The 27835-nt window shown below is 56.4% G+C and overlaps 1 protein-coding gene across 1 annotated transcript; it reads left to right on the plus strand.

The window, feature by feature from the left end:
* GFRA2 (GDNF family receptor alpha 2) lies at positions 1 to 27835 on the plus strand. Its single transcript, XM_037371837.1, has 9 exons — positions 1 to 315; positions 6080 to 6394; positions 9997 to 10080; positions 14539 to 14887; positions 25364 to 25473; positions 25558 to 25698; positions 25781 to 25956; positions 26544 to 26597; positions 26799 to 27835. The coding sequence occupies exons 1-9, from the start codon at positions 276 to 278 to the stop codon at positions 26925 to 26927; spliced, it is 1398 nt and encodes a 465-aa protein (XP_037227734.1). The 5' UTR covers positions 1 to 275; the 3' UTR covers positions 26928 to 27835.

The following is a 27835-nucleotide window of genomic DNA, read 5'->3' on the forward strand; positions in this document are numbered from 1 at the left end:
GCCCGCGGAGCGCGGAGCCCCGGAGCGCGGAGCCGGGCGGGGATGCGGGAGGCGGCGAGGGGCGCTGCCCGGCGCAGCGGCTGAGGGCCCCGGCTCCGCGCCGGGCGGAGCGCACCCCCTCTCCCCTGCACCCCACATTCCTCTCCCGGATTTGGGATCTACCTTGGGAATTATCTTTTTTTTTTTTTTTTTTGCTTCCCTTCCTTTTTTTTTTTCTTTTTTTTTTTCCCCTTACATTTTTTTGCACACGTGGAGGAACGCGTGGATTTACTAACATGATCTTGGCAAACGCCTTCTGCATCGTCCTCTTCGTAGGTGAGTGGCCCCGGCGGGGGTGCCCGCGGGCCGGGGGGGGGCTGCTGTCGCCTGGCCGGGTAGGATGGCAGAGGTGGCGTGTCCTTCCCCCGGGTGAGGGTCTGCGGGGGCTGGAGAGGGACCCGCGCCCCTGCGAGACGGGCACTGCCCGGCTCCAGGTCTGCAGCAGGAGAGGGACAAGGCGACACAAAGATTATAACTAGGAGCAACTTTATTTTCCTTAAAAATAAACCCGAGGACACGCACCCCCCCACACACCTCCCTCCAGCCGCCCCATCGGGGCAGCCGCCGCCTCTGGCACCGATCGCGATCCGAGGGAGCGGGCAGCGATCGCAGCAAAGCCCTCCTCGGTTTTGATCCACTCTCTCCTTGCAGCCTACGTGGATTTGCATTTATGGATTTGCATTTCGGAGGGTATCTACCCCCTCCCCAGCCCCTCTCCCAGTGCCCTCCAGCCGCTGCCGCCTTGCCCCCCCCCCCCCCCCCCCCCCGCCCCGTCCCTGCCTGTGCCTGGGAACTCGGCGTGGAGAATCGGTTCGGAAAGTTGAGCTAATTGCATGTGTGTGTGCGTGGGGAATTGCTGTCCCCTCCGTTGCAATTCGTGCGTGTTGCTTTAGATCATGTGTGAGTTATTTCGGAGCTTTGTCTCCGCCAGGAAGAAAGCTTTGCATTTCTAGGGCAGCCTCCCACGGAGACAGGGAAGGTGCAGCTAAAAAAGGGGGGAAGGCAGAGGCTGTGGTGGGTCTGGGTGAAAAGGAAGCAAATGAGAAAGGTCCATTTGTTTTGCCTTCTGCGAGGCTGGGCGCCACGCAGGACCGTGACTTGGTCGTGCTCCCTGTGCCGTGCCGGCAGCACCCGCATCCCGCTGCCTCTCGGCGGGTGCCTGCGTGTGTGATCCCCAGCACACTGCAGCAGCGAGCGCCCACAAAAACTCTGCTGAGCTCGCCTGGGCTGGAGGAGCATCACCCTGCCGGCGAGGACAGGGTGATGGGCAGCTGCTGAGGGAGACTTGAAGGTTGGCAGAGCAAACCTTCCAGAGCGTCCCATGGTGCGGGGCTGGGGGTGCAGGCAGAGGGACCACCATGCATGGGGTGCTCGGCATCGCTGGGGAGCTCTCTGCATCCTGGGTGAAATGGGGGTGACAGGCTTTTGCTCTCCCCTGCTCCCCAGCATGATCTCTGGCTGGCGAGGGGAATGGGTGATGTGCTGGGAGTGGGGGGGGGGGCGGGAAGCTGGTGCCTCATGTGCCTTTGTGTGGGATGGGAAACAGGCCTGAGCATTTGGGGGCTGAGCCCCCATTTGGGGGTGCCCTTCCCCATGATCTGTCAGTGGGACAGTGTGCCCGGGGAGTGTTGGGGCAGAGAGAGCACGATCCCTGCCTTCTGAGCCAGAGAAAGCAAGGAGGGATGCTCTGGGGGCGAGGTGGGGGGCACAAATGGGGAGAGGAAGGGCTCTCCAGCGCTGGCTGGGGGGGCAGCTGGCCACTGGCCATTTGTACGCATGTCCAATTCGCCGCTGGACATCTCATGAGCGAGATTCTGGAGGACAAGGACCTCCAGCATGCCCCACCTAAGGCAGCCAAAGCGTGCTCCGTTTGCCCTCGCAGGGGAGGTTGCATGAAAGCGAGACCCTCTGCCCCCCTTCCGGGCTTCCCCAAAGGTTACATGAGTGCTGGGGTGGGGAGGCTGCCCCCCCGCCCACCAGAGGACCTGCAACACTCCGAGTGGTGATTGCAGGGAAAATGTGCCTCCTGACTGAGCGTGAGGGATGGGGTGACCAGGGGGTCCCCATCCTGCTGCTTTCCAAAGCAGCCCCCCATAGCATGACCTCACGGTGAGCACCCCAGGAGAGCAGGGCCTGGCACGGGGGAGCACAGCTCTTCACATCTGGGCTTTTCTTCCTGATGAGCCAAAAAACCCCTTTGACTGGGAGAAAGCCACCTCTGCCACAGCACCCAGTCTGCCAGGGCGCACGTTCCTGAGCAATTTTTTTTTTTTTTTTTTTTTTTGAGTCCAGTTATGAGGGCAAATATTTACCTCTAAAGCTGCCTGTGTCCAAAGGTCTCTGGCAGGACCAGTAAAAGGAAACGTGTGTTACAGCTAGAAAAGAGGCAACACAGCCTGCTGCTGCTGGGGGAAGCCGTGGGAGCGAGAGGAAAGCGGGCCATCGCGTTGTTTGCTGGCTGGCTGGCTGGCGGAGGCTTGTGCATCTGCCTGCAAATCCTTGCTGTGCTCTGACACCCCAGAGACTGCTGAGGATTAGGTTTAAATTCTCTGCAGATGTTTTATTGATACGAGTTTAGCGGGTGTGTATCTGTGAAACGATTTCTTTTGGAGAGACATTCACCACCACCCCCCGGCCTGCCCCTCCATCCAGACTCCCCACCTTGCGCCTCTGCGGGGGTCTGCAGAGCTTTACCTGGCTTGGCAGTGCTGTGGACCGGGAGGAGAGGAGGGCCCCAGGAAAAACCACCAACCTGGCAGCCAGGGCTGAGCATGCTGCTGGATTTAGGGGGACCAAGCTGTCCTGTGCAGGCTGCGAACCATGGGGAAGGGCTGCTTCTGCCCTTCCTCCTCCAGCGGGATGGCTTTGTGCTGTGCTTTGGGGTCTGCTGGCACTCCCGGCTTGGACGCGGTGCGGGATGCTGCAGGCACCTTATCGGGGCTGCCCTGCTCCCTGTGAGGTCGTGGAAGCAAGGTGGCAAAAGCCAGGAGGCTGAGGCCAACTCACCGCCACGCATCCCTGCCAGCTCCCCAGCAGGTGGATTTACTGTTGGGCATCCCATCCTGGCAAGAGCCAGTGCCCATCCGAGCGTGCTGCTGAGGGTGCCGGAGCCCCTTGCAAGGATGCTCCATGTGGTCCAGCGCCTTTTACACCGGGGCAGGGCTATGTCCCTTCCTTGCCTGCCTGCCAGCCCTGCTGTCCCTGCCTGGGAGGCCCATGGAGCCAGCGGGGAGACAGCAGTGCAGCCAGAGGAGAGGCTTCGGATGGTGTTTTGGGAAGAAGCTTCATGGCATCAGCTGGAGAAGACCAAATTGGAGCTGAGAGCTGGGTTGCTCCGGGCAGAGGGCTCAGAGCGAGCACTAGATCTGCAGCTGAGCTGGGCAAGGGCAACGGTGGTGGAACATGGTGGAGCTGCGGGATGGCTCTCCACGCTGCGGGATGGCTCTCCACGCTGCGGGATGGCTCTCCACGCTGCGGGATGGCTCTCCATGCTGTGGGATGGCTCTCCACGCTGCGGGATGGCTCTCCACGCTGTGGGATGGCTCTCCATGCTGTGGGATGGCTCTCCACGCTGCGGGATGGCTCTCCATGCTGTGGGATGGCTCTCCACGCTGCGGGATGGCTCTCCACGCTGCGGGATGGCTCTCCATGCTGTGGGATGGCTCTCCATGCTGTGGGATGGCTCTCCACGCTGCGGGATGGCTCTCCATGCTGTGGGATGGCTCTCCACGCTGTGGGATGGCTCTCCATGCTGTGGGATGGCTCTCCACGCTGCGGGATGGCTCTCCATGCTGCGGGATGGCTCTCCATGCTGCGGGATGGCTCTCCATGCTGCGGGATGGCTCTCCACGCTGTGGGATGGCTCTCCACGCTGTGGGATGGCTCTCCACGCTGCGGGATGGCTCTCCATGCCTGGAGCAATCCCGACGGCTGCAGCAGGAGCAGGTTGTCCCGGCTGCTGTGCAGGGTGCCTCGGGCTGTGTTTTCCTGCTGTGTAAAGGTGCAGAGCTGGCCCGTTTCTACTCAAAGCGTCTACCAAAACATCCTCCATCTCATGGTGAAGACCTGGCATCTCTGCCCTGAGGAGTGTTTGGGAGATGCCAGTTTCTCCTCCACCAGTCCGGGCTGTGTGTCAGGAGTGTGCCTCCACCGCTCATGGATCCTGCCTGCCTCCCATGTGGAATATAATCCTGAAAGGCCAAGAAGGGCCTTCCTGAGGGGTATCTGCCACCTAGAATTGGTTCTAACATGGGTGCAGGGGCTCTACACCTGCTCCTGGTACCCGAACACCCTTCAGACCTCTCTGAACCCAACGATGTTTGTTTGGGGGCATCGGCTGAAGACCAGGAGGACGGGATCTGTTCCTTGGCTTGACCCACCGACAGTGGAAGGGTTTCCAGACCCAGGGCTGCTGCCCGTCCTGCTCGTTCACCCCAGACATCGCCCCATCCCTCCCGCAGACTCCCCCCCTCGAGCATCCCCACGGCCCGAGGAGCGTGTCCCGACTCGGCGAGGTGGGCAGAGGCATGCATGGCTGCATGCTCCCGTGGCACCACAGGAGGCAGGGGACAGGTGGCCACCCCAGGGTGGTGGCAGGGGACAAGCCCTGCCTGCGTGGAGTAGCTGCTGCTGGGGCTGAGCGCCTGCCAAGCCTGAGAGCTTGTCTGTCCTGGGCGGGGGACGGGGACGGGGGGACAGGGGTGGCCCTTGTCACATGCCTGTAGGTGTCACTGTCCCCCTGCCATACCCAGCTGAGTGGCCACAGGTTGGAAAGGGGATGGCAGCTGGAGGCTGAGGTTTGCTGCGCCCACGTGGTGCCTTGCGTGTGGCAGCAAGGGGAAGGGGAAGCTACTCCCCATGGGTGTAGGTGTTGCACGAGGTGGGGTCTCCCTCTGTGTCACCCTCCAGGACAGCCGAGGATGCCTTCTGGGTCCTGTCGTGTCCATCTTTGCCTGCTCCAGGGCTTTCTCTGGCTGCAGATGTAAGCCGGTGGATGCAGGGGGTCAGGAGTGGCAGGGGGTCCTGCCCACCCCATCCTCATCCCCTGGCTGGTGCAGGCATGGGGGGACCAGCCATGCCAGTGCGGCCTGTCCCCCTCCCCCATGCACCCGTGATGGGATGGGCCAGTGGCCTTGCCTGGGCTTGACTTGGCAAGAATCTGTTTCAAAAAGCAAAAGAAAATGAGAAAATCATAGAAATAGTGCGAGGGCTGAGGGAGTGCCGGGTGGGAAGAGGCATGTACAGAGCCGCCTGCTGAGGCAGGGTCCAAGGGGCAGCAGTGGCTGTGCAGGGGCAGGAGCCGGGCGGGCTGGGTGGTTGCCACCCCGAGGGGTGGCTAGCACAGAGGCACGCAGGAGGCCATCCCCGAGGGGAAGAGTTTGTACCGAGCTGCTACGGCCAATCTGCAGCCCTGCCAACCCCGAGCGCTCAAAAACCCATGAGTCAGATGCCCTAAAAATCCTGTGACGGGCCTGAAAACGATAAGCTGCAAAATCCAAACCAAACAGCAACGTGCGCAGAGAGTTTGGACGGGCTTTCTGCTTCCCTGGGCTCTTGAGAGGTCATGCGTGGAGGTTCGTGTCCCCAAGCACCGGGGCTGGAAACATGCTGTGTTTGTTTATTTGCCTGTTTGGTTTTAATACGAAACAGAGTCCTGTGGCATCATGTGGCTGCCCAAGGCGTTGGGTTAACCCTCCACCGTCCCCATCCCACGCCTCGGGGCACGTCACCGCTGCCAGGGGTGCCCAGTGACATCCTGCTCGGTTTTTCAGGCCACCGGCTGAATTTTGCCATGTGTGACAGCCCCCGGTGGGGTTATGGCTGGGGACACATCCAGGCCCGGTTTAGGCATGATGGAAGGATGCTCTCCCCCTCTGGAGCAGCCTGAAGGTGGATCTAACGCCAGGGACCGGTTGGGGACTGTGGCTGGGGCGGGGGCTGTGTGGGGTCCTGGGGAGGGGTCACAAGGGGTTTGCCCCACTGGGCCACCCTCCCTCACCTCTCTCTGCCCTCGTGTCTCCTTCCCCTGCCCCTCGCCCAGACGAGATCCTCCGCTCGCTGGCTGGCCCCCCGTCCCCCCCGGGGCAGGACCCCCATGGCTGGCGGGTGCCCGTGGACTGCGTGCGAGCCAACGAGCTGTGCGCGGCGGAGCCCAGCTGCAGCTCCCGGTACCGAACGCTGCGGCAGTGCCTGGCCGGCCGCGACAGGAACACCATGTTGGCCAACAAGGAATGCCAGGCGGCCCTGGAGGTGCTGCAGGAGAGCCCCCTCTACGACTGCCGCTGCAAGCGAGGGATGAAGAAGGAGCTTCAGTGCCTTCAGATCTACTGGAGTATACACCTGGGGCTGACCGAAGGTACGGGGCAGGGCTCTGTGGGGTTGCGTTGGGGTGGAGGGTGCTGGAGGAGAGGTGGTCCTGACCCACCTCAAGGTTGGGAAGCTCTGAGAGCACCTTGCTGCTCTAGAAAAATGGGCTGAGCAGCGCCCTGGGCTGCATGGGCACCCCAGGCAAGGCAGATGGTCCCCCCTTTCTCAGGAGGGGCTGATGGGGGCTGTGCCAAGAGCTGGCCTGCCCAACGTGGCCATGGGGCAAGGGAGAAGCAGGCTGAGGGCTACATTTGCAGCAGAAGCTGATGGCTATCGTGGCAGAGCTGTTGTGCCTGGGCATCTGGGCACCTGCAAGCTGGTATATGCCCATGGGGTGCAGAGGGAAGCAAGGCTGGGGCATGGCTTTGCACCTCGATACATGCTGTGGGGATCTCTTGGGGTGCAGAAGCTGTTGCTGCCTCCTTGGCTCCCCCAGCCCCCCATTAGCCCTTGCTCTGGTGGGGTTTGGGGGGCTGGGGAGCAGCAGGGAGGGCTGGCTGGGGTCGTGCCTTGCAGAGAGGTGATGCACCAGAGCCTGCTGTAATTGCAGCCTGGTGAAGGAGTAAATCAGAGGCTGGAGCAGTGCAGGTAATTGAAATTGGATTTTGCTAGCCGGGGGTTGGTTTATGCATTGAAGTCAGGATTATCTGCTGCCTGAAGGCAGGGGAAGGCAGTGGGCTTCACCCGCTGCCCCTCGCCCCTCTGCAGAGGCATCACCGGGGCTGGGGCTGCCCTGGGGGTTCATGCTGCTGGTCCAGGGATGCAGAGGGGCAGTTTACTGGGCTCAGAGGAAGGAACTGGCCTTGAGGGGCTCAGCTGGGGCTGCTGCTCGTGCTGGTGGGGTTTGCTTTTCTGTCCTGTGGGCTCTACCCACTCCTGCCACCCCTGTGTGGCTCTCCCAGCACCCAGACTGGGGAGGAGCAGAGCTAGCATCGGTTTAACAATCTAGATCTCTTTAATGGGTTTAACACTGGCTCTGCACATGGAAGCTCTTAAATCCAGCTTCAACTTGTGCAAAACTACCAGTGCCAGAGCCCCCAAGTTGTGGCACTGTCCTTGCAAGGGCATGTGTCCGCCTGGCCCGTGGCAGCTTGCGAGCAGAAGGACCCTCGGCCACCCGAGGGGGCTGGGAGCTCGGCCCCGCTTCCACCAATGATTTGAGCCTGTAAAAATGCCTGTTCCTCTGCCGTTGCATCACCTTGGCTGAAAGCCACCTCCTGTAGTGGCTTGAGCTGAAGGGGTTCATTTGAAGGAGCCTCGGTCCTCGGCAGGCACGTTCCTGCAGTGGGCACAGCTCTCTGACCTCCCTCCCGAGCTGGGACTGAAGCCAGAGGAGGTGATGATGGTGCTGGGAGGTCTTTGGTGGCAGTGGGGAGGATGTGGGGAGCTGTATCCGAGTATGCAGCTTTCCCCTGGCTGAAATTGCCTTCAAATCTGGGTCAGCACAGGGACTAGGAGCCCCAAAACCAGCCAGAGCAGGAACTATTGCTTAATTGTTTTCTACCCCTCATTAGCAACCCTCATTCAGCAGTTTCAGAGGGCTTTGCAAACATGAATGAAGGATGCTTTACTGCTTGATGGCTACTCCAAGACCTGTAAGGGGAGGGGGAGGAGGAGGAGGTAGGAAGAAAAGTGATTATACTGAGTCTTCAGGAGAGGCTGAAGCTTTGGGGAGATCCAGCAGCTCATAGCTTTAACATGGATAAACCAGTGAATGTAAAAGCAATGAGGAGCCCAAGGTAGACCCTGATCTTCTGCCGTTTAGCAAAGCTGCTGTGCCTGGTGGCCTCCAGTCCAGCCTCTCGGCTGTGGGAGCTAACCGGTCCCTACCATTAAGGAGGACTGCTCTCACTCCAGCCTCATTCCTGGAGGTTAATTGCATCTCAGTGAGCTCAAGAAAAGTCCACTGCCCTTTTAATGCTCAGTAATTTTCCTAGCAAGCAGCAGGATTCGCTTAGTATTTAATTATTTATTGCATTGGCAAAGCAATATACCGGGAGGTTACAGTGTTTCCTAAATGCACTTTAATAAAGGTGCTATTTGTCATCGGAGCATTAGGAAACCCAGCAAGGCGAAGGGGGCTGGCCTGAAGCAAACTGCTTGGTGCTTGTCTCCTTCCTCATGACGAGCAGCAGCAGCAGGAGCTGCCCTTGGCCCTGGCAGGGGCTGTTGCACCCATGTAGCATCACCCAGCATCACCCTGAGGGTGGTGGCAAGGCCAGGGTCAGGGTGATGGGCTGAAACCCCAGAGCTGTTGAGAAAAGCCCAAGGTGGCATCCCAGCAGGATCTCACTGGCCAGCCACCCAGCTCTGCCCTCCCAGATTCCCAAGGAACAGCGCTGGGCTTGGAGCAAGCCCTCCCGCATTGCTCCCCGCCTCTTAATGAGCTTGTTTTCCAGCACAGGGTTTCAAGTGGCTCCTTAATTACACAGGATAAGTGCCGCTGCCTTGGGCTAATAATAACTCGGCAGAGCACGCGTAGGCTGGCGTGGTCGGGGCTGCCGGGGTCCATCCCGGGGGCAGACCCGGCTCACCGGCAGCGAGGGCACCCACTGCGGGCAGGGATCCTGCTGCAAGGGCTGCCAGGCACAGCGGAGATCGATGCTTTGGGCTGCTGGTCAGCCTCTGGCTGGAGCTTTCAAAGTCCAGCCATTGATATTTTTTTTTTTTTAATATATATATGCATAAAAATATATATATTTTTTTTTTCCCTGTGGCTGCTGGGGTTTGAAGAAAGCGTTTCCTCTCCTGAGAGCCGTGGCTGGCTCTCCTGAAATCAGCCTTTTCTGGAGTTACACAAAAGGCAGGCAGCAAAATTTGCACTGAAATCAAAGATGGGAGAGAGCGGGTTTGCTCCTAGCCTGGGAACAGCTGGACCGCGCTCAGGTTCCCTCCGGAAAGTGTGGATTGCAGTGGATGAGCCCCTGGAGTGCAGCGTGGGTGGATCGGTGGTGGGGATGCTCTGGTGTTCAAATGACGAGGCTCTCCGGTTGGGTCTGTATCACCCCACCAAAATATTTCCATTTTCCCAAAGTGTACCAGAGGCAGAGTGGAAAACGTTCTTTCCAGTATTTATTTAGGCAAACGCTTTTTTTTTTTTTTTTTTTTTGCAACAACAAGAAAACAACCCAGCGTTGAGTATAGACCCTAAAACTTTCAGCTTGCAGCTGGCCCAGACTCTGCAGCCACAGTCGGGAAACATTGACCTTTCAAATCCAAATTCCCTCGACTCCTGAGGTCAGTTTGAATGCGGCCTCTGCCAGACCTGCCTTGCATAAGGAGCCGAGGTTGTGGCAGGACCCAGCCGTCAGGCAGCTGCAGGCAGCAGTGCAGACCTGCCTGCCCGGCCACAACCTCCCAGCCAGCAAGAATTAAGCTGAGCTGGTCCAAAACAAGCTTTTCCTTTCGTTGCAGGGCGGTGCTTTAAAGGCTTTTTGCTTTTCCCTTCCCAAATTGCAGATTGCCACGCTGGGCAGGGGTGGGGGTGGGGGGTGCCAGCACCCCGCCATAGCCTCAGTGGCAGCTGGGGTTATTCGTTGTGGGTTTTAATTTGCTTTTTCTCCCCCTTGTGTTTCTTCCCTCCCACTCTAGGAGAAGAATTTTATGAAGCTTCCCCCTACGAGCCGGTCACCTCTCGTCTCTCTGATATATTCAGACTTGCTTCAATTTTCTCAGGTAATAAAAGCAACATGCTTCTGCTGTTTTATCTTCTCTTGCCCATGAACATAGACCTGCTACTGAGCTCCCTGGCAAGGAAAACCTGCAGCTCCTTCCCTGTGGTTTAGTTCTTTGCTCCTCCAGCTCCTATGGCCACGCTCCTGCCCGTCTTTTCCCCCACCGCCCCAGACTTGATGCCCTGAGCATCACTCAGGGATGACATGTGGCCCCCACAGCCGGCTGGGATGCTGGAACCTGGTGGAGGGGTGCGATGTAGGGGCTGGTTCCTGAGTGCTGCCAGGGTCTGATGCACTTTGGGACAGATCCTGTCTGTCCAGACCTCCCTAGCAGGATCAGACGTTGCTGGGAGAAGGTGAGCTCGCCCTGGTTTGAGCCCCTGCCCGGCAGTGATGGCAGAGCCATGGGCAGCATCCTTCTCCTCGGGCTTCCTATTCCCCGCCCCGGGCTGTGATTTAGGTTTTTACTTTCTAGACCCAGCTGCCTCCAGCCGTGGGCTTATATAAAATAGCCGAGGTGGGCTGGAGAGCCTGTAATTCCCTCATTTCTCTTGCTGATGCCTCCCTTCGTGCAGCTGAGTGTCGCAGCATTAGGCAGGGGAGGAGGGGGAGGCACAGGCACAGCCCAGGCTCTGAGGGGGACCAGACCCTCCCGCTGCCCATCCATCGCTCCATGTAACGTGTTCTGTCTTCTGGAAGATTTGGGACTGGCAGGACACCCCATATGTGGGGAAGCCAAGGGGGGGCCCTATCTGCTGTCTCTCCCTGGGGCAGCTGGCCTTGCGCTGAGCGATGGGATACTGCTGGGAGAAGGATGCCGCGCCCTTCGGAGCATCTCTGCCTCCACATCCTCCTCTCGGGAGCCCAAACTCCACCACCATCCTCAGGAACTTTTTTTTGCCGTCTATTTCCATAGACGTCTATTTCCATGACAACCCCTCCGTGCTGCGACCCGCCCCCCACCCCCCCACCCCCCTTTTCAAATTAGGTCAGCAATGCCTTGGCTTCTCCTTGCTCTTTCTCCCCTTAACCCTCTCCCCAAAAGCCACCCACCAGGGTTTTGGGGGCCTCTGTGTCCCCAGACCTTATGGGGTGCACATGGGCAGAGGGTGGCAGCACCCTGGGGACCCCACAGTGATGCTGTGCCCCCCCCCCACCCCACCCCGTGCAGCCCTGTCTGCAGCCGCCCTGGCTCACCTGGGGACACCTCGGAGAAGGGCTGTGACGTCCCATCCCCTCGCTGCCGTCACCTTCTGGGTTTTAGCTCCCAAAGTGAATTTGCCAGGCTCCCTCCGGGGAGCTTAGCACCGGTTCAGGATGACGATGCCACCCCCTCCCGTCTCCCGCACGCCTTTTTGGATTACATTAGCGTCAAGGAAATATTTTAGCTGCTGGAAAGTATGAAAAGCAAAGTGTCTGGAGTGGGGGATTAAACGCTCATGGGTTGATTTATTCATAAAAGCAAAATGAGAGGAGAAGGAAGCCTGTCTGGCAATTTTGGGGCTGGGGGAAGGGGGGAACTGGCTGTTGCTATGCTCCGGAGATGTGCTGTGGCCAGCAGGGTGGCCTTGATGCTTCTTCCACCCCTTCTCCGTCCCCACACACGGGGCTGGAGCAGTGTGAGCAGTGAGCAGCTGCCCCCCAGGACCCCCAGCCCCGACCTGGAGCCAAAGCAATTGAAGCAAATGAGCTGTTAGTGTTGTTTCTTGATAACAAGGCTGAGGCAGAGCCGGGCTAATTGCCTGTGGGGCTAGCGGCGGGATTACCTTACCTTTCTAGAAAGAAGGGGCTGTGCAAGCGAGGAGGGCAGCGATGCATGCCAGATGCATGCCACCGTGCTCTGATTCCTTGCACCCTCGATGGGCAGCCTGCCGGGACCGGGGGAGAGCTGCAGGCACCATGAGCGAGTATCGCAAACGAGCACCACCGCAGCCCTCCCCACACAGGGGGCTTTGCGCTCCCGGTGTCCCCCCCCACCCCCCTCATGGAGCAGAGCATCCCCGGCCCACAGTGAGGATGCTCTGTGGTGCCAAGAGGAGCTGGCGCCTGCCCTGTGGAAACCACAGCCTGCAGGGAAGAAGGAAGAGGCTCCGGTTGGGAAAGCAGCCCCATGTTGTGTTTCTGCCCATGTGGGCACCAACGTGAGCCAGCAGCATCCAAGAGGTGGGTGGGTGGCAGACCCCCAGCCTCAGCCCACGCTGCACAACACAGCATCGGCTTGCAGCAGCACTGCCTTCCTCATCACCCTCCTCCTCCTCTGCCCCTGACCCCTTCCTGCACTGAAAAGCCATGCAGTGCCTGTTGAGGGGACGGCTGGTGGCACCAAGTCTCCTGGCTTTGTCCCCTCCCCAGCTCCTTGGCCCCCGTTTCCTTCTCGCCTCATGAAATTTTCATGCTTGTGCTTTATTAATGAGCTCCCCAGAAACCCTGCACTTCCAAGCATCGGCTCTATTAAAATGCATCCAGGTCCCTGCAGGTCTCGGGCAGGGCAGGAGCGATGCTCAGGGGGATTAGAAAATAAGCCGACACTTTGTGCAGATCCCAGCTGGTGCTGGAGAGCTGCTGCGCTGGCTGTTAACTGCCTGCAGGGCTCGGAGCTGGGGCAGCCACCAGCACACTTGGGTGCAAAGAGTGCTTGGTGCATCCCCCCAAAACTGGGAGCTGGCCTGGGCAAGGAGGAAAGAGAGCCATGTGTCCCCCAACTCCTCCGAGCATCTTTTTCCCCTCCTGCTCCTTGGACATCAGTGTCATGAGCTGTCTCCATCCTCAGCCCTCAGCTGGAGGGACCTGGGCAGCAAAATGACAATCCCTGCCCCATCCTGTCTTTGGGGCTTGGCTGCACAAGGAGGGTGTGAAGTTTCAAAGGATTTGTCTTCACCTCTTTTCCCTCCTCTCATGGCTTTGTTCCTAACAGGGCTCACAGCCCGTTCGCAGGAGGAGCAGGGAGGAGGATTCCCCCCCAGCACAGCACCAGGTCACACTCCGACCATCCGCCGGCTCCAACGTTAGCTCAGGCGACCTTCTGGCCTCTCGTGCTATTTTTCAAGGCAGATCTACTTATATATCATATATCATAAGAACTACTCACTTTACATATGTCTTACTAAACTTCCCTCTCCCTGGTAGATCTCCACGGTGGGCGTTCATCACTGGGATGACACATTTGGCATTTCAAGGGCTCTCTCCAAACAGTTTTACCCCCCTGGCTCTGGGGTCTTATGGCACCACAGCCCAGCTGGGGGTCCTGGCCCTGGGCGAAGGGAGCTGCAGGGACCCCACGGTCATCACAGCACATGTCAGGACTGGGGGCAGCCAGCCCCCAGTAGCTCCAAACACCCCCCAAGGGCAGTGGGACATGGGCTTCCAGCTTTACTTTTTAAGCAGGATCCCTGAACATAGGCAGAGCTGTGCTGGCAGCTCCCAGCTCCGAGGCTCACGCTGAGTTGTTTAAGATTGTGGGAAAACGAGACAAAGTCAGGTCCCGTGCTGCGAACAGCACCCCAAAACACTGCTCAGCCCCTGGGCAGCTGGGGAGGCAGGGGGAGGCGGAGGAGGATGCTCACCCAGGCAGCTGCTTGCCATTTGCTAATTAGCAGGGCCCTACAAATACCCCTGTTAGGAAGCCCTCCTTGATGCTGCTGTTCATCTTTGCTGGTGGAAGCTGGGACACAATGGAGGAATCCACAGGCTGGGGAGGAATTTAGGGATTAGGTGGCTGGTCCAGTCAGGTGGCTTCTAAAATAGCACCTGGGCTGTGGAGGGTGATCCATCATTTTGACAAAAAAAAAAAAACCCAAAAAACCCAAACCCAAAACAGAAAAGCAACAAAATTCAGCATCTGGTCCCGTGTGTTGGTTTGGCTTTGTCCATCCTCTTCCTGTTTGTTTGCTGGCAGCTGGGATTCCCAGGGCGGGGGTGGGATCCCACCCACACCTGGCTCCGGTGGCAGCCTTGTCCCTGCCTGGATAGTGCTCAGCCCTGGGGAGGATAGCTGGGGGGGTGATCCAGTTTTGGGGAGCCCCAGTTTTGGATGTGGGGGCCACGGTGCCCTGTGCAGCTCAGCAGATTATTCTGCTTTGGAGCAGGCTGAATAATTAACAATTATTCTTTGAATAATTGACAAGGAAAAAAAAATATTGCAAATTCATGGCATAAATTATGCACTGAAGACTGTTTGACCGTGTCCTGTCCCTTCCCCCCATGGCTGCAATCGGTGTGCATTAACTCTTTCTGTGCTGGAGAACCTCCAAATTGTGCAAGGGGATGGGGATGAAGTGGGAGGCAACTGCACAGGTGCATCCAGCCCCCTCCCCACTGCCAGCAGGGACAGGTTGTGCTGGAGATGCCAGGAGGTGATGCCGATGCCAACCCCCTTCCCCACAGCACCTCCCTAGGTTGAGGGCATCTCCCCATCCCTCAATGCCACGCTCACCCCTTCTCCCTCTTGCGTTCCGGGCAGGAATGGACCCTGCCACCAACTCCAAAAGCAACCACTGCCTCGACGCGGCCAAAGCCTGTAACCTGAATGACAACTGCAAGCGCCTGCGCTCAGGCTACATCTCCACTTGCAGCAAGGAGATCTCGGCCACCGAGCACTGCAGCCGGAGGAAATGCCACAAGGCTCTGCGCCAGTTCTTCGACCGTGTCCCCAGTGAATACACCTACCGTCTCCTCTTCTGCTCCTGCAAGGACCAGGCTTGTGCCGAGCGCCGGCGGCAAACCATCGTCCCCTCCTGCTCCTACGAGGACAAGGAGAAGCCCAACTGCCTGGATCTGCGCAACACGTGCCGGACGGATCACCTCTGCCGGTAAGGGCTCTGTGTGGGCTTCTCCCAGCGCTTCCCAGTGCCGTGGGGATGACCTGCAGACTGTAGACGGGGATTTGTGTGGGGCCATGGCCGGGATTGTAGCGCGCTTTTGTTGCATGACCCTATTCCAAGTTTAGTGGTTGCATCTTCCCAGTGCCGCATGGCACCCACCGGCTGGTCTTCTCCAGTAACAGCTGTATTCTGTGCGTGGAATGGGGCCGAGTGAGCGGGTTTTGGCTACTCTTGGAGAGGTTTGTGGGGTAGGACGTGGCCTCGAGGTCAGTCTCCCTTGCTCTGGAGTGAACCTGTGGCTTTGTGCAGGGCTGCGTGTGGTTTGCAAGCACTGGGGCTGCCAGCCAAGACCCCCACCCCATCCTGAGGTCTGATCTGCTCTGAAACCCCCAGTGCAAAACCAGCGCTCTGCCTTTCCCCATGCTTGGCCAGGGAGGCTGCGGTGGGGTGATACCTTCCAGCAGTGCTCGGTGTGGGATAGAGACGTGGGGCAGAATCAGAGCAGTGGGGACAGAGGTGCCTCTCTGCTGTGAACAGTGGAGCTGAGTCCCTGGGGACCATGCTGGCTCTGTTGCCCACCCAGGACTGCTCCGTCTCCCCAAGCTGTGTGTGTGGGGTGAATGTGCAAAAGGTGCTGCGGCGGTGGGGGCACCCGTGCCCTGCAAACAGCAAAACCCCTCAGCATGCCTTCACCATCCCCAGCGAAACTCCATGGCTGGTGAAACCCACTCTTTTCCCCGTTGCGAAGCAAAGTCGGGAGAGCAGGCTTTTGTTCCGTTATGAAACTCATTATTCATACGGCAAAAAAACTCCTGTCACCCTCCAGGGGCTGGATCAGCCTCATAAAGAATATGTTTCCCACGAGAAGGAGGGTCCTTTTGCCATCAAGGTGATGGAGTTTCCCAGAGCCTGGTGGCAAAATAAATAAATAACACCGCTTCAGGTCTTCCTCTGGCTGCAAGCGAATGTGTTTGAAACGTAGGAATGTGGCTTTTTATCAAAAAGTAATACAATAAGCCAATGTCTATGAATAAAAGATACCAGAGCTGCGCCGAGTCGCGGCCAAATTAATGGTAGCACCTCTCCGTCGGCAGGCCTGATGCTTGCTCAGACATTAGATGCTGCGGATGCATCCGCTCGTGGAGGGGAATAACCTGCATTAGCAGCATGTTGGGGAGGGCCAGAGAGGCCACGGAGCTGCCGAGAATTAATTATAAGCCTATTCCTGCATGAAATGAAATTCTGCCAGAAAGAGGTGAAGCAGCAAAGGGGGAAGCATGTGGCAGCTGCTTTGGGTGTTTGCTCCAAGTTGGAAATGTGTTTTTCTGGCAGCAGCGTGGATGCTGACTGGCTGGGGAGAGGCAGCCCCAGCTGGGGGCTCTGCAAAGTGCCCAAATCCAGCATTTTTTGAAGCATCCAGCTGTGGGCATTGGCTTGCAGAGTTTTGCCTTAACCTTGGCTGTTTCCTCCCCGTGGTGCAGCGTTGCAGGGCTGTGCATGGATGCACTCCTTGGATCTGGGCTTGCAAAAGGTCCCATCCCATCTGCTTCCTACAGCTCTGCCCTGGGGGGCTCTAGCAGCGTTCCCCAAGGCTCGGGCAGGCAGGTTTGCTCCAAACCCCCTGTTAAAACCAGTCACATTAACCAGGCTGTGGCACTGGGGTACAAGCCTGCGGTGGGGAGCCCGCACCCGGGGATACTCCGAGATGCTGCTGTGCTCCAGCAGCTCACTTGATCTCCTTGTGTTTGCAGCTGCAAAAGTGTCTCGAAGTGGTGACCTACCTGGGGTAAGCCGTGCCCGGCACCTGAGCTGAGGGGGGAAAAAATAAGATTTTTTTTCTCTATTGATGTTGCCTTGCAAGTGAGAGAGGGTCTGGCTTTTTTCTCCCTGGCTTTTGGGATGGAGAGGGCTCTGGCAGAGCCTTCTAGCAGGGGCGGTGTGTGCACTGTGCTGTCCCTGGACACACATGCTGGCTGCAGTTTATGCTCCTTGCTGCTGTTCCCCCCATCCCCATCTCCATCTGGAGATCTCCTGCTGGTACCTCTTCCCTGGGGATGAAGGAATGGCCCTTCACCCTGTGCCTGATGCACACATGGGCGTCATGTCCCCTGGCCCATGGGGGAAGGATGCGGAGGAGAGCTGGTCAAGGAAAACCGTCGTTGTCAAGAGTCTTGGCTGAGTGCTGGCTGTCCTGTCTACTCGACATCAGCTGCCTGGCTGCCCAGTGGCCCCAGGCACGGGCAGGGAGTTGTAGCTCCCACTGCTTCGGGTCCAGTTTCCCAGCTTAGAGGTGGGCATGGACTTACCTGCCAGCTGAACCCTTCTCCCACAGCCTCATCTCCTCTTCCATGCACCTTCTTGGCATTTCCCAGCTGCTCCAGGCTGAGAACTCCTAGTGAGCCTGGAAAGCACAGGCTCGGGAGCTGGATGAAATCTAGGCTAACCACCCCGTGGGTGATGCAGACTCCACCAGCAGCTGCTGTTTGTTCTTCATCAGAGGCTTTTGACCAATGCAGAGGTGCCAGAGGTATTTAGAGTGGATTTGGCTTGGTGAAAGGGGGTCTCATTCAGTGGTGATGCAGAGGCCCCTGCTGCGGCCTCGGTGCTTGGAGCCACTGTGCAGACAGCGCTGCACCCACAGAGCCACAGGACGCTCGGGGTTGGAAGGGCTCTCTGGAGAGCATCTAGTCCAACCCCCTGCTAAAGCAGGTTCCCCTAGAGCAGGTAGGGTGTGGAGCATCATCAGACTCTAGTACATCACTCCAGGACCCCTTGGGATGCTGCTGGCCCAGCTCGGGGGGAGCAGCTCGTGCCACTCTCCTGTAAAGCCTGGTGAGGTTGGCATCCATGTGCGGGCAGGGTGGGCTTGGTGGTCTGACATCCCCGTTGCTGAGCGGTTCTGGCCTTGTTTTGCAGGTACGGGGTGATCTGCAGGGCTGCCTGGTGCTGGGGGAGGGGAGGGGCATCTCCTCTCTCTCCAGCCTCTCCAAGGCCCTCTGTGTTTATAAATAACAAAGCATTGACAGGCAGCCTCTGCCAAGATCATCACCAGGTGCCGGGAATGGGTATAAATAGAGAGTGCAGGCTTTGTCCTCCTTCCCGTGGCATCTGCACCCACCAGCCTCCCCCCAGGTGCAACTGAGCATCAAACCCCTCCACGTCCTGGTCCTGTCATCCCCAGCCCCTGCCTGCAGGCAAGGCAAGGCTGGGGTCTGCCGTGGGATTTCCCGTCCGTGCCGGTGCTTATGCTTATCGCACCGGCATCGCAGATGGATGCTCGTCCTCCTTATCTGCACGCGGGACTGGCAAGGGCATTGAACTCCGAAGCAGATCGGCAAGCTGCTCCGAAACCCAGCGGTGACAGGAGATGAGATAATGCTCCCGCACGGGCTGCGAGCGTAATTAAGCCTCCTGGCTGAACGCTTAATGAACGGCAAAGCCCTCTCTACCCAGATAGGACTTTGCTGGGAGATATTTGCTGCCATCTCGCTGTGGTCGGTGCTGAGCTGGGTGCAGGGGGCTGCCCCTCATAGGGGCTGCTGCTCCTGCAGGATGCGGCCCACCCTGAGGTCGCATGGCTTCCTTCCCAAAAGCAGAAGAGTTGGAGGAGAGGGCAAATTAATGGTCCAGCATGGCAAACTGATGAAAATTCTGGAAGCTTTCACAGCTTTCTGCAGCTGCTTTCCAGCTGCATAGGGCTGATGGTTAAATGGACGTTGAACACCAGCCCCTGTCCCCTCAGTGGTCACAAAGGTGGGGAGATAAAAGCCACCAGCTCTTCTGTTGTGGCCAAGAGCGTTCTGCAGGTGGCTGGTTCCTGAATGCTTTGGGCTGGGGTGTTTTAACCAGTGGGCACCATCCTGGCATAGAGCAGGGGCTGGATCACCTGGGGGTCCCCACAGCCCATGTGGCCCCCGAGCTCCTGTGCATCCCTGCGTGGGCTCACGTCCTGGTGGGGGCAAGCGCTCAGCCTGTGCCTTTCCCTTGCCGGGAGTGGGGTGCAGAATCTGGGTTATTCTGGGCTAAAATCCTGCATTTTGCTCTAGACGAAGCAGTTCAAATGGTCTTGACCTGTGAGGCTGCTAAAAATCCCTGGTGTGATGCTCCAGCTCCAAGCCCCTTCTCCAGCTCCCGGCTGTGAGAGCAGGAGCAATCGGGCTCAGATCGCTGCAATTTGTGAAGATTTTCGTGCCAGGAAGCTTTTCCCGGCACAACAGAGGAGCCTGACAAACTCCCCGAGCTTTGTGTCTGATTGCAATGGACAGGTTTTAGCTCCAAGAATATAAAAACCTTTTGCAAAACACTAACCTCAGCTAAGGGGAAAGGGAAGGAAAGGGGAGAAAAGAGCTGATTTCAGCAGCTGCAGTTTGCTGTATTTTTCATCTTGCATCAGCAAGTCAGGAACACAAATAATCTGGTCTTATATGCTTCAGTGATGCTGGTGCTGAAGAATTTCCCAGCCTCCACTGGCTGTAGCTCCTCAGCATCCAAAAGCAGGGTGATGTTTCATTTGCCTGACTGTTCTCCCCGTTTTCAGCACGTTTACGGCTGGGAGGGGGACGGACACTGCCCAGCCCCTCGCAGGACCCCTGTGCCTGCGTGCATTGGTGAGATGCCGTTCTGCACAGCAGAAACCAGCTCTCTTCGGCTGGGGTTGGGATGCTAATTCAGGAGCGATACCTGGGGGAGGGGAAGGCTTGCTTCATTACTCAGGGACCCACCAGTGAGGCTTGGCTCGGGGTGCGTGCAAGGGAAGGAACGGATCCAAGCTGGATTACTGATCAAACACCAAACACAGGAACAAAACTTTTTTTTAACCCACGTCCTCGTCTTCACGCCTTTTGTTTAGCACAGACAAAAATGCCATCTATAATGGATGTTTCCTTGATAAACAGCGGAGCAGCAGCTCAACTTTCTCATTACATCGTGTAATGAGAGAGGCTCTGAAGTGCTGCTCGGCTGTCCAGATAGCTGTCTGGGAAGAAGAAGGAGGAGGAAAAAATGCTCGTGGATTTAACAGACGCTGTGGGTGCTGGTAGAGAGGAGCAGTGCTTGAGGCTGGAGGGGGACAGGGCACCTGATAGGTGCCCAGGGTGGGTGGCTGCACCAAGGCTGGGCGACTGGGGCTGCAATAACGTGCTGAGGGAAGCCTCCAAATCCGACCTGAAGTTAGCAAATCTGCAAAGGATGGTGGCTTTGGCTTCCCGTTACGGGGGCACAGAGGGAGAGGGCCAGTGGGGCAGCACCCCCCGAGTACCTGTCCCCCAGGACCCTGTGGGCACCCATATGCAAAGGCAGCTGGAAGGGACCGCTGAGCTCTGTGGCCACCTTGCTCAGGGCTAGCCGCACTCTTAACACAGTAATAAGTCAATTCACACTGAATAATTAAATAGAGAGCCTTCATAAGTATTGACTTAATGTGACAGCAAGTCTATACTGACTCGGGGTTTGCTTATGTAAACACAATCTCCTGTTCAGCTTAGTTAGCAGTTCAATGAAATAGAACAGTCCTTCAATTAAAATCAAATGATGCGTGCGTTTAATTCTTCCCTTCTCTTACCGGGTAATGATAGGGTTTGAGCATAGGCAAGAGGATAGAAAAAAAAAAAAAAAAAAAAGTCTTTTAACTGCTTTTATCTGTGATGGATCAAAATGTGATGTCCTAAAAATACATATGGATAACTAAAGTTCTTAATCAACTTACTAACTTACCAGTTGGTCCGTTGTCTGTTTGTCCTCATGTTTTTTTTCCTCTTGCTGGCTTAGCTCTGCTTACTCTAATTTGGGGATTTTTCTTCTGCTTCTCTCTGGCTCATTCTGTTTTTTCCTCTTTCCTGCTGCCCCCGCCTCCCGGGGTTGGGGGCAGCTTTGGGATGGGGACCGGTGCCCATCCCACAGAGAGATGCTGTGCTACAGCAGGGATACAGTTTTCACTAAAAGCAGGAATAAAACCCTCCTGGCTTATACCAGAATAGGTCACTTGGTCTGCAGAGGAGGCAGATAACTTTTCCTGGATCAAACAGGTATTTCCATTGATCTTTTTTTTCCCCTCTGTGAATTGTTTACTAGCTTTGGTAGAGGGTCATCCAGAAAAGTGGAGCTCTGCCTCAGCTTCTCTCTGCTTTTTTTTTAGCTGATCCCCATCCCCAGGGCTCTTTGAATTACCTGGCCACTGTTCTTGGTGTTTGAGGCTAATTTTTTTATCTCTGCATCTCCTGACTTCGAAAGCATTCATCTCCAGCAGGACGAGCTGGCAGAGCGAGTGTAGGGAGGAGGATGCCCAGCGGGCCCGTGGGTTTTTTATGTCTTGCTGAGTTTTTGCATGTTGTCACAGCTTCTTGAACATCCACTGCTCTGCAGGGGGGGAGAGGCGCGTTTCTGAGCCGCTTCTCAATGCTCGTGTCTATTAAAACCATTTTTCCTTGGTCCCTGTAAATTGCCTGTGAAAAACATGTCTTGAGTAATCTCCGCATCTTGGACATTTTCTGCATGAAATATTCAGGAGCCTGATACAGTTCGCTTTGATGGGTAGTGAGTTATTACCAGCGCCGGGCTTGGACTTCTCATAGGCGTGTGGTGATGGGAACAATTAGCACCCAATTAGGCACCTTGCATCTGTTCTGGGGATTTTTCTGCTTATAAATTGCAACGCACCAACAAGCGGGGGGGGCAAAAAAACCCACAAAACAAAAAGCCTTTGCTGTGCAGGTAACTTTACTGTCAGAGTGAGGGGGTCTCGCTGGTGCTGGCAAGGTGATTCTGAATTCCTGTGCGATAACAAGGCTGGGAGATGAGGTATCAGCTGGGAGCTGGTGGGATGCTCCCTCCAGCGATGCACGACGTCCCCTAAACACGAGGTATATGCACCGGGGATGTACATATGGGTGCACTGCAGGTACCCTGGGAGGTGCCTGGAGTTGGGCAGGGAGAAAGAGAAATACTAAAACCCCCAGTACCCTGGGGCTGCCTCCCCTTGGTCTTGTTCACCCCAAATCAAACCCATTTTCAGCAAAAATCAAACTCCTTTTCTAGATGCATCAAAGAGAAACAGCTTGGAAATGCCTAACTTTGAAAAGCAGCACTTGGAGCAGGTTTGGGATATGATATATACGTGTATATATAGAATTAATTTTTGTTAATCCCTCTTTCACCCTTTTTTTTTCTTTTTCCTTTTTTCCCCCCTTGGAGGCCTTTCAGGAAAATAATGTGCTGGCCAAGGCTGCACTCTGCAGCTCCCCGTGCTGCCGTCCTCCTTCCCCATCCCTCCATCCCTGACCCAGCTGCCAGCCCAGCTCTTCCCAGTCTGGGTCTGGCCTTTGCAGGCAGAGACCAGCCAGACCCACCTGCTGCCTCGAGCTGCCAGCCAGCCGTTTGGCACCAATTCCTCCTGTTTCTGCTAAGATGGACTTGGCACCCTCTCTTTTTTTTTTTGCCGGGGCACTTAAAAGCAGAAATCTGAGAAGCTATGGGCCAGCTCCAGTAAGGTTTATTCCTGGCAGTTAGTTTCATCCAGCGACTGCAAACTCATTGTATACAACGGAAAGAGTGACATCTGGCTTGGATATTCTGGAAAGATTACCAGCTGGCTTGTCATGTATTATGAAAAGAATAACATTTGCCTTAGAGGATGCTACAAGCCAGGAGCAGAGCTCCGGGGAGCAGCGTGACAAATTTTCGTGGCGCTCGGTGATGAACTTGCCACAGTTCTTTAAGACAATTGACGTGCCTTCACCTCTGATTTGGGGAGAGGGGAAATGCTGTCGCAAACTTTATTTATCTCCCGTGGAGGGGAGGAGGAGGGAGTCCAAATACCTTCCTGCGATGGGGAATGTGTGAAGGGAGTGGAGCTGGAGCTCTGCTGCTCTGCCATACCCCCTCCCCCCCAGGCTCTCCCTTCTGCTCCCACCTTGCGAATGGGGAGCAGCACCCCTGACCTTGAGCTGCTTTGGCTGCTGAGCACTGCAGATGTCCCCTGGCAAAGCTTTTGTGCACGCGCTGGGCTTCATGCACAGCTCCAGCGAGGGAGACAGTGTGCTGCAAGCTGAGCATCGATCCTGGGAGTGAGTGCAGGATTGGAGCCCCTGGCCTCCCTCTCTGTGCTGTGGGCACTGAGGGTGTGTGTGTCCTTCCTCATGTACTAAATCACTAGGGAGGGAAAGAAACGTGGGGCTGGTGAAAATAACATGCTCCTGGGATGGGTGAGGGTTTTTTCAGGAAGGAGACAGAGCAAGTTTGCTCCTTGTCTCACACATGCCGCAGGAAGAGCTGCAGAATCCCCTTTTGTCCCTGAAATCAGCACTTTAGCCCAAGCCCATCCTCCCTGCCCGTGTCACGGAGCAGCCGCCCCACACACCCCTCAGCTACATCTCTCCCTGAGGCGATGCCAGTTGCGTTATTGCTATTTATTAGCATCCAATGTGTAGAAGAACACAGCGGTGCCCAGGAGTCCTGTCTTCTCATCAGGAGTGCTTGAATAACCCAGATGAAGAGGCTGACCTTGCCCTGGAAATGTGCAGCCTGTTGGGAGGCTGTAAGTGGGTCAGGCAGCTGGTATAAGTGGGAAAATAATCCAGTTCATGCCACTGGCAGCCCATCAGCAGGCGAAACCAGAGTGCGACCTGCACACCCAACTGCAGGAAACAGCAGAAAGAAGGTACTAAGGGCATGGGTGGCTCTTGCCAACCCCTAGCTCGGCTGGGATGCTCGCTGTGGGATGATGCTGGGGTCCCCAGAGGACCGAGGGGTCCCCAGAGGAGGCTCAGCCGCTCCGCAGAAGGCGACTGCATCGGTGGCTGTGAAACCCCATGACCTGGAAAAAGCCCCAGTCGCAGATGGCTGGAAACAGTGAAAATCTCCAGGAAACCACTGCATTCCCGCATGGAGCATCCAGTGCTTGGGTCCAGTCCTGAGCAGCTGTGCTTTATTCCCTCTTACGTCCTTTCCCCAGTACGTAGCCTACAAAACCGCCGTGGGCTCAGCAGCAGCATCACTGCTCCTCCCCGGTGCTGGCTGCGTTGTGGTGGTACCTGCACCCCACTCCCTTCGTGCACTCGAGGTCTGGTGTGATGAAAAGTGCTGGGTGGATGTAAGGTATGGCCGCAGATCCCTTCTACTTCATTCAATCGCTGCTTCATTTGTTCCTCTGTCTAATTTGATCAAAACCTTCTGAAAACAAATCATTCCTATTTAAAAAAAAAAAAAAAAGACAATTTCTATCCTTTATTTTCATCAGTTTTTATGGCTTTAGGCAGGTACTGTTGGATGATTCAATCACTGGTTGGACAAAGATGACATTTAATTAAGAAGGAAGGAAAAGGAAGCTACAGAAAATAATGTATGCATTCTTCTTTCTATATGAAGTGTGGAAAAAAAGAGCTGAGGAGATTTTCTGTTGTGAAGTGCAAGGTCTCATCTACAGTGTCAGCAACTTGGCTGCTTTGCGGCGTTTCCTCCCTGTGATTGAGATCCAGTGTGGGCCACAATTCAGCCTCGTGTCTACTCATCTAATGACTGAGTCAATTTGGAAAACTGCAGCCCATCCATCTGTCCACCTGGTCCATCTGCCCATCCCCTTCTACATCCTTCCCATTTCTTTATCCTTCCACCTTGGTGATTCAATTCATCCCAAGAAAAATCCCCAGAGCATCACAGGGAAAGCGTGGGTTTGTCTCTGTGGAGCCAGATTACTGATACACCTGGAAATAACGGTGCTTCCATCGCTCCCTGCGCTGCTTCTGTGCATTACGCTGAGCAGTGAAGAGAAGATGAGAAGGGGTAACCAAGCCAGTAATCGTGTTAGGAGTGGAAATCAGCTCCTCTGCTCCTCTTGTCCCTTCTTTATTCCTCCTGGTCCTTCTGGTTCTCTCCATCTCTGCTCTTTCTGCCTTTGCTCTGCCCCCAGAACTGAGTCTGGCAGGCAGGGCACGAGAATCTCAGCCCCCGGGGTCTCGGCGAGCCTTCCTTTTGGTTTTTTTTCTTCCCTTCTCAGCTTCAAAGGAAGAAAGGAAAAATGTAAACCCCAACCTCAGGCATTTTAATTGCGCTCTAAGCTTTAACATTTCAGGGGGGAGATAAAAACAAGCAGTGAAATTTTACAGTCATGTAATGACGCTGGGAGCAGGGCGGCCAAATGAGGTTGTGAAGTTTACGGTGTGCTCCGCCAGGCGAGCAGCACTTGGGGAGGGCTGGGGGGGTGGGGAGCAGTGAACGATGGAGGAACAAGGGTCCCAGGCTTGGGGACTCATCCCAGTGGGATGGCACCCGTGACCCTCCGGCGGGCTGGGGAGGCAAGGCAAGAAGTTGCACCTCCTGAGTCTAGATTTCATTTAGATCTCTGCTCTCTACCCTGTTTATCTTCTTTTCTCGCCTTTATTTTTTTCAAACGTTGCTCCTTGCCGCTGAGTTGCTCCGTGCCGGGAGCAGAGGTGAAAACCTGTCCCTCTCCCTCTTGCTGTTTGCTCCCAGGTCCCGGCTGGCTGATTTCCACACCAACTGCCAAGCTTCCTTCCAGTCCCTGACCAGCTGCCCCGGGGACAACTACCAGGCATGCCTGGGCTCCTATGCAGGGCTCATTGGTGAGTGCCGGGGGGGTCGGGATGCTGAAGGGTCTCCCCCATCCCGGCCCCTCATCCCTTTTCCTTCTCCTTGCCCGAGAGCAGGCTTCGACATGACGCCCAACTACGTTGACGCCAGCACCACCAGCATCACCATCTCACCCTGGTGCTCCTGTAAAGGCAGCGGCAACATGGAGGAGGAGTGTGAGAAGTTCCTCCGAGACTTCACGGAAAACCCTTGTCTCCGTAAGGCGCATCCCCGTCCCCCTCCTCACCCTGCCCCATCACCGCTGGGGTGCAACCCCCCATAAACATCTCCTGCTCCCAGGAAATGCCATCCAAGCCTTCGGCAACGGCACCGATGTGAACCTATCCCCCAAGAACCCCTCGCCACCCATCACCCTGCCACCGAAGACAGAGAAGAGCCCTGCCTTGCCGGATGACATCAACGACAGCAACACCATGTATGACACGAGTGTCATCACCACCTGCACCTCCGTCCAGGTAGGACCCACACCGGGGCACTGCTGCAAACTGGGGGCACTGGCCTGGACCCTCAATGGGTCTGTTGGTCGGTTGCAGCCCATGGGTAGCAAAAAGTCCTGCTCAGTGTGTGCAACTTGGTCAGGATGCAGTGCGGGTACCCAGGTGCCCGGCAGGATCTGGCCTTCCCTGGTAACTGGGGGTCTGGGCACTGCCCAGGGGTCTGGCGTGGGGAGGGATCTGTGCCCTTCCCTCGCTTGGGGCATCGTCCCCTGCCTGGCACAGCACTGTGCCCAGGGCAAGGTGAGCCGGTGTAGCTGCCCCAAGCCCAGCTTCTCCTGCCTCTGGCTCACTTGGGGTGAAAACAGATTGAATTCTATGATGTTTTGGGAAACCTAAACCCCACATATTTTCTTGCATTGTGCTGGGCTTGTGGGCTCACTCTTTGCTCCTCGGGTGGTAAGGCAGGCATCGCCCCGCGCCCTCGCAGGGCAGCTCTGCAGCCCCCAGGGGAACTTGGGGACCCCAAACCTTGGGGTGCGACTCCAGGCAGGAGCAGCCCCGGGTGCACATCCCTGCCCTAAGCCTTTCCCTTTTCTCCTCTCCAGGAGCATGGACTGAAGCTAAACAAGTCCAAAGAGCAGAGCCTGTGCTACTCAGAGGTACGTCTGGGGCAGGGGGGAGCACGGGGAGGGGGGTCCTGGTGCCAGAGCTGTTTCCCACTGCAAACGGCTCGGGAAGGATGTGCCAGACTGGGAACCGCTGGCTTCACTGCCTGAAGGGTGATGACAGGCATTTTCCAAGGTTGGATGCTTTTCCCAAAAAAAAGCCCTGGTGAAACCCCACTGTCCCCTTGCCCGCAGACCCAGCTGACCACAGACATCATGCCAGACCAGAAGACGTTTGTGGACCAGAAGGCAGGCGGCAGCCAACACTGGGCGGGCCGGACCCTGCCCATTGTGCCCATCCTCCTGCTGATGCTGGCGTTATAGAGGGGCGAGAAAGGCAGCGGCTGGCGGGATGAGGACGCTTGCACAAGCGTGCACAAGTGTGCACGGGGAGCGCCCACTGGCATGCTCGCTCTCGCTTTGGTTCCTGCGGCAGCAACGGGGAAGGGAAGGATTGCCTCGTGTTGGAGACTGAAATGCTCACAACCTCTGGGGATGCTGAGCCTCAGCACACCGGGCGGCAGGAGGACCCTCATCATGCTGGGAAACTTTGGTGGTTTTCTTCCTATTTTCATTTTTTTTTTTCCTTTTTTTTTTTTTTTTTTTTTTTTGTCTTTTACGGTGTGTTGGGTTTCTTTTCTAAAGCAGGAGCCCATGGCCCATGGCAAAACCTCCCCATGTGCCCTGCAAGAGGCGATCCAGAGTGGCACCGGGGAGGGAAAATAAATGTCGAGCAGAGCTTTGGCGAAGGTTCTTTGCAGCACCCATCGGCCCGGGTGCGCTGGGGTGGCCGTGGGGACGGTGAGGTTTCCGCATCGGAGCATCCTAGGGGATGGAGCACCGTCGGGAGGCTCTTCTGCATCCTCCAAGGGAACTCACTGGAGCTCTTGATGTTGTTATTGGGGGTTTGGGGTTTTTTTTCTTTCCCGTGGTCAGCGAGAGTTTTAAAATGGAAGAGAAAAGAAACTACTGTTCAAACGTTGTGAGGTTGTCCTGATGTTTTCAATCTGTCACTTTGAGAGGGAGGTTTTTCTTTTTTTTTTGGTTGATTTTTTAAAAATCCTTGTCCAGTTGAATTTGGATTGGGATGGGATCTGGCCCGTCAGTGGTCAGAACCCTCTATATGTTCCTCTCAGTTTTCTTTCTTTTATATATACATATATAGTGTATGTATATACTGTTCACCTATACCTACATATATGTATGTATATACATAACCATATACATCTACA

This window comes from Falco rusticolus, chromosome 20 (assembly GCF_015220075.1).
Source record: "Falco rusticolus isolate bFalRus1 chromosome 20, bFalRus1.pri, whole genome shotgun sequence".
Lineage (NCBI taxonomy): Eukaryota > Metazoa > Chordata > Aves > Falconiformes > Falconidae > Falco > Falco rusticolus.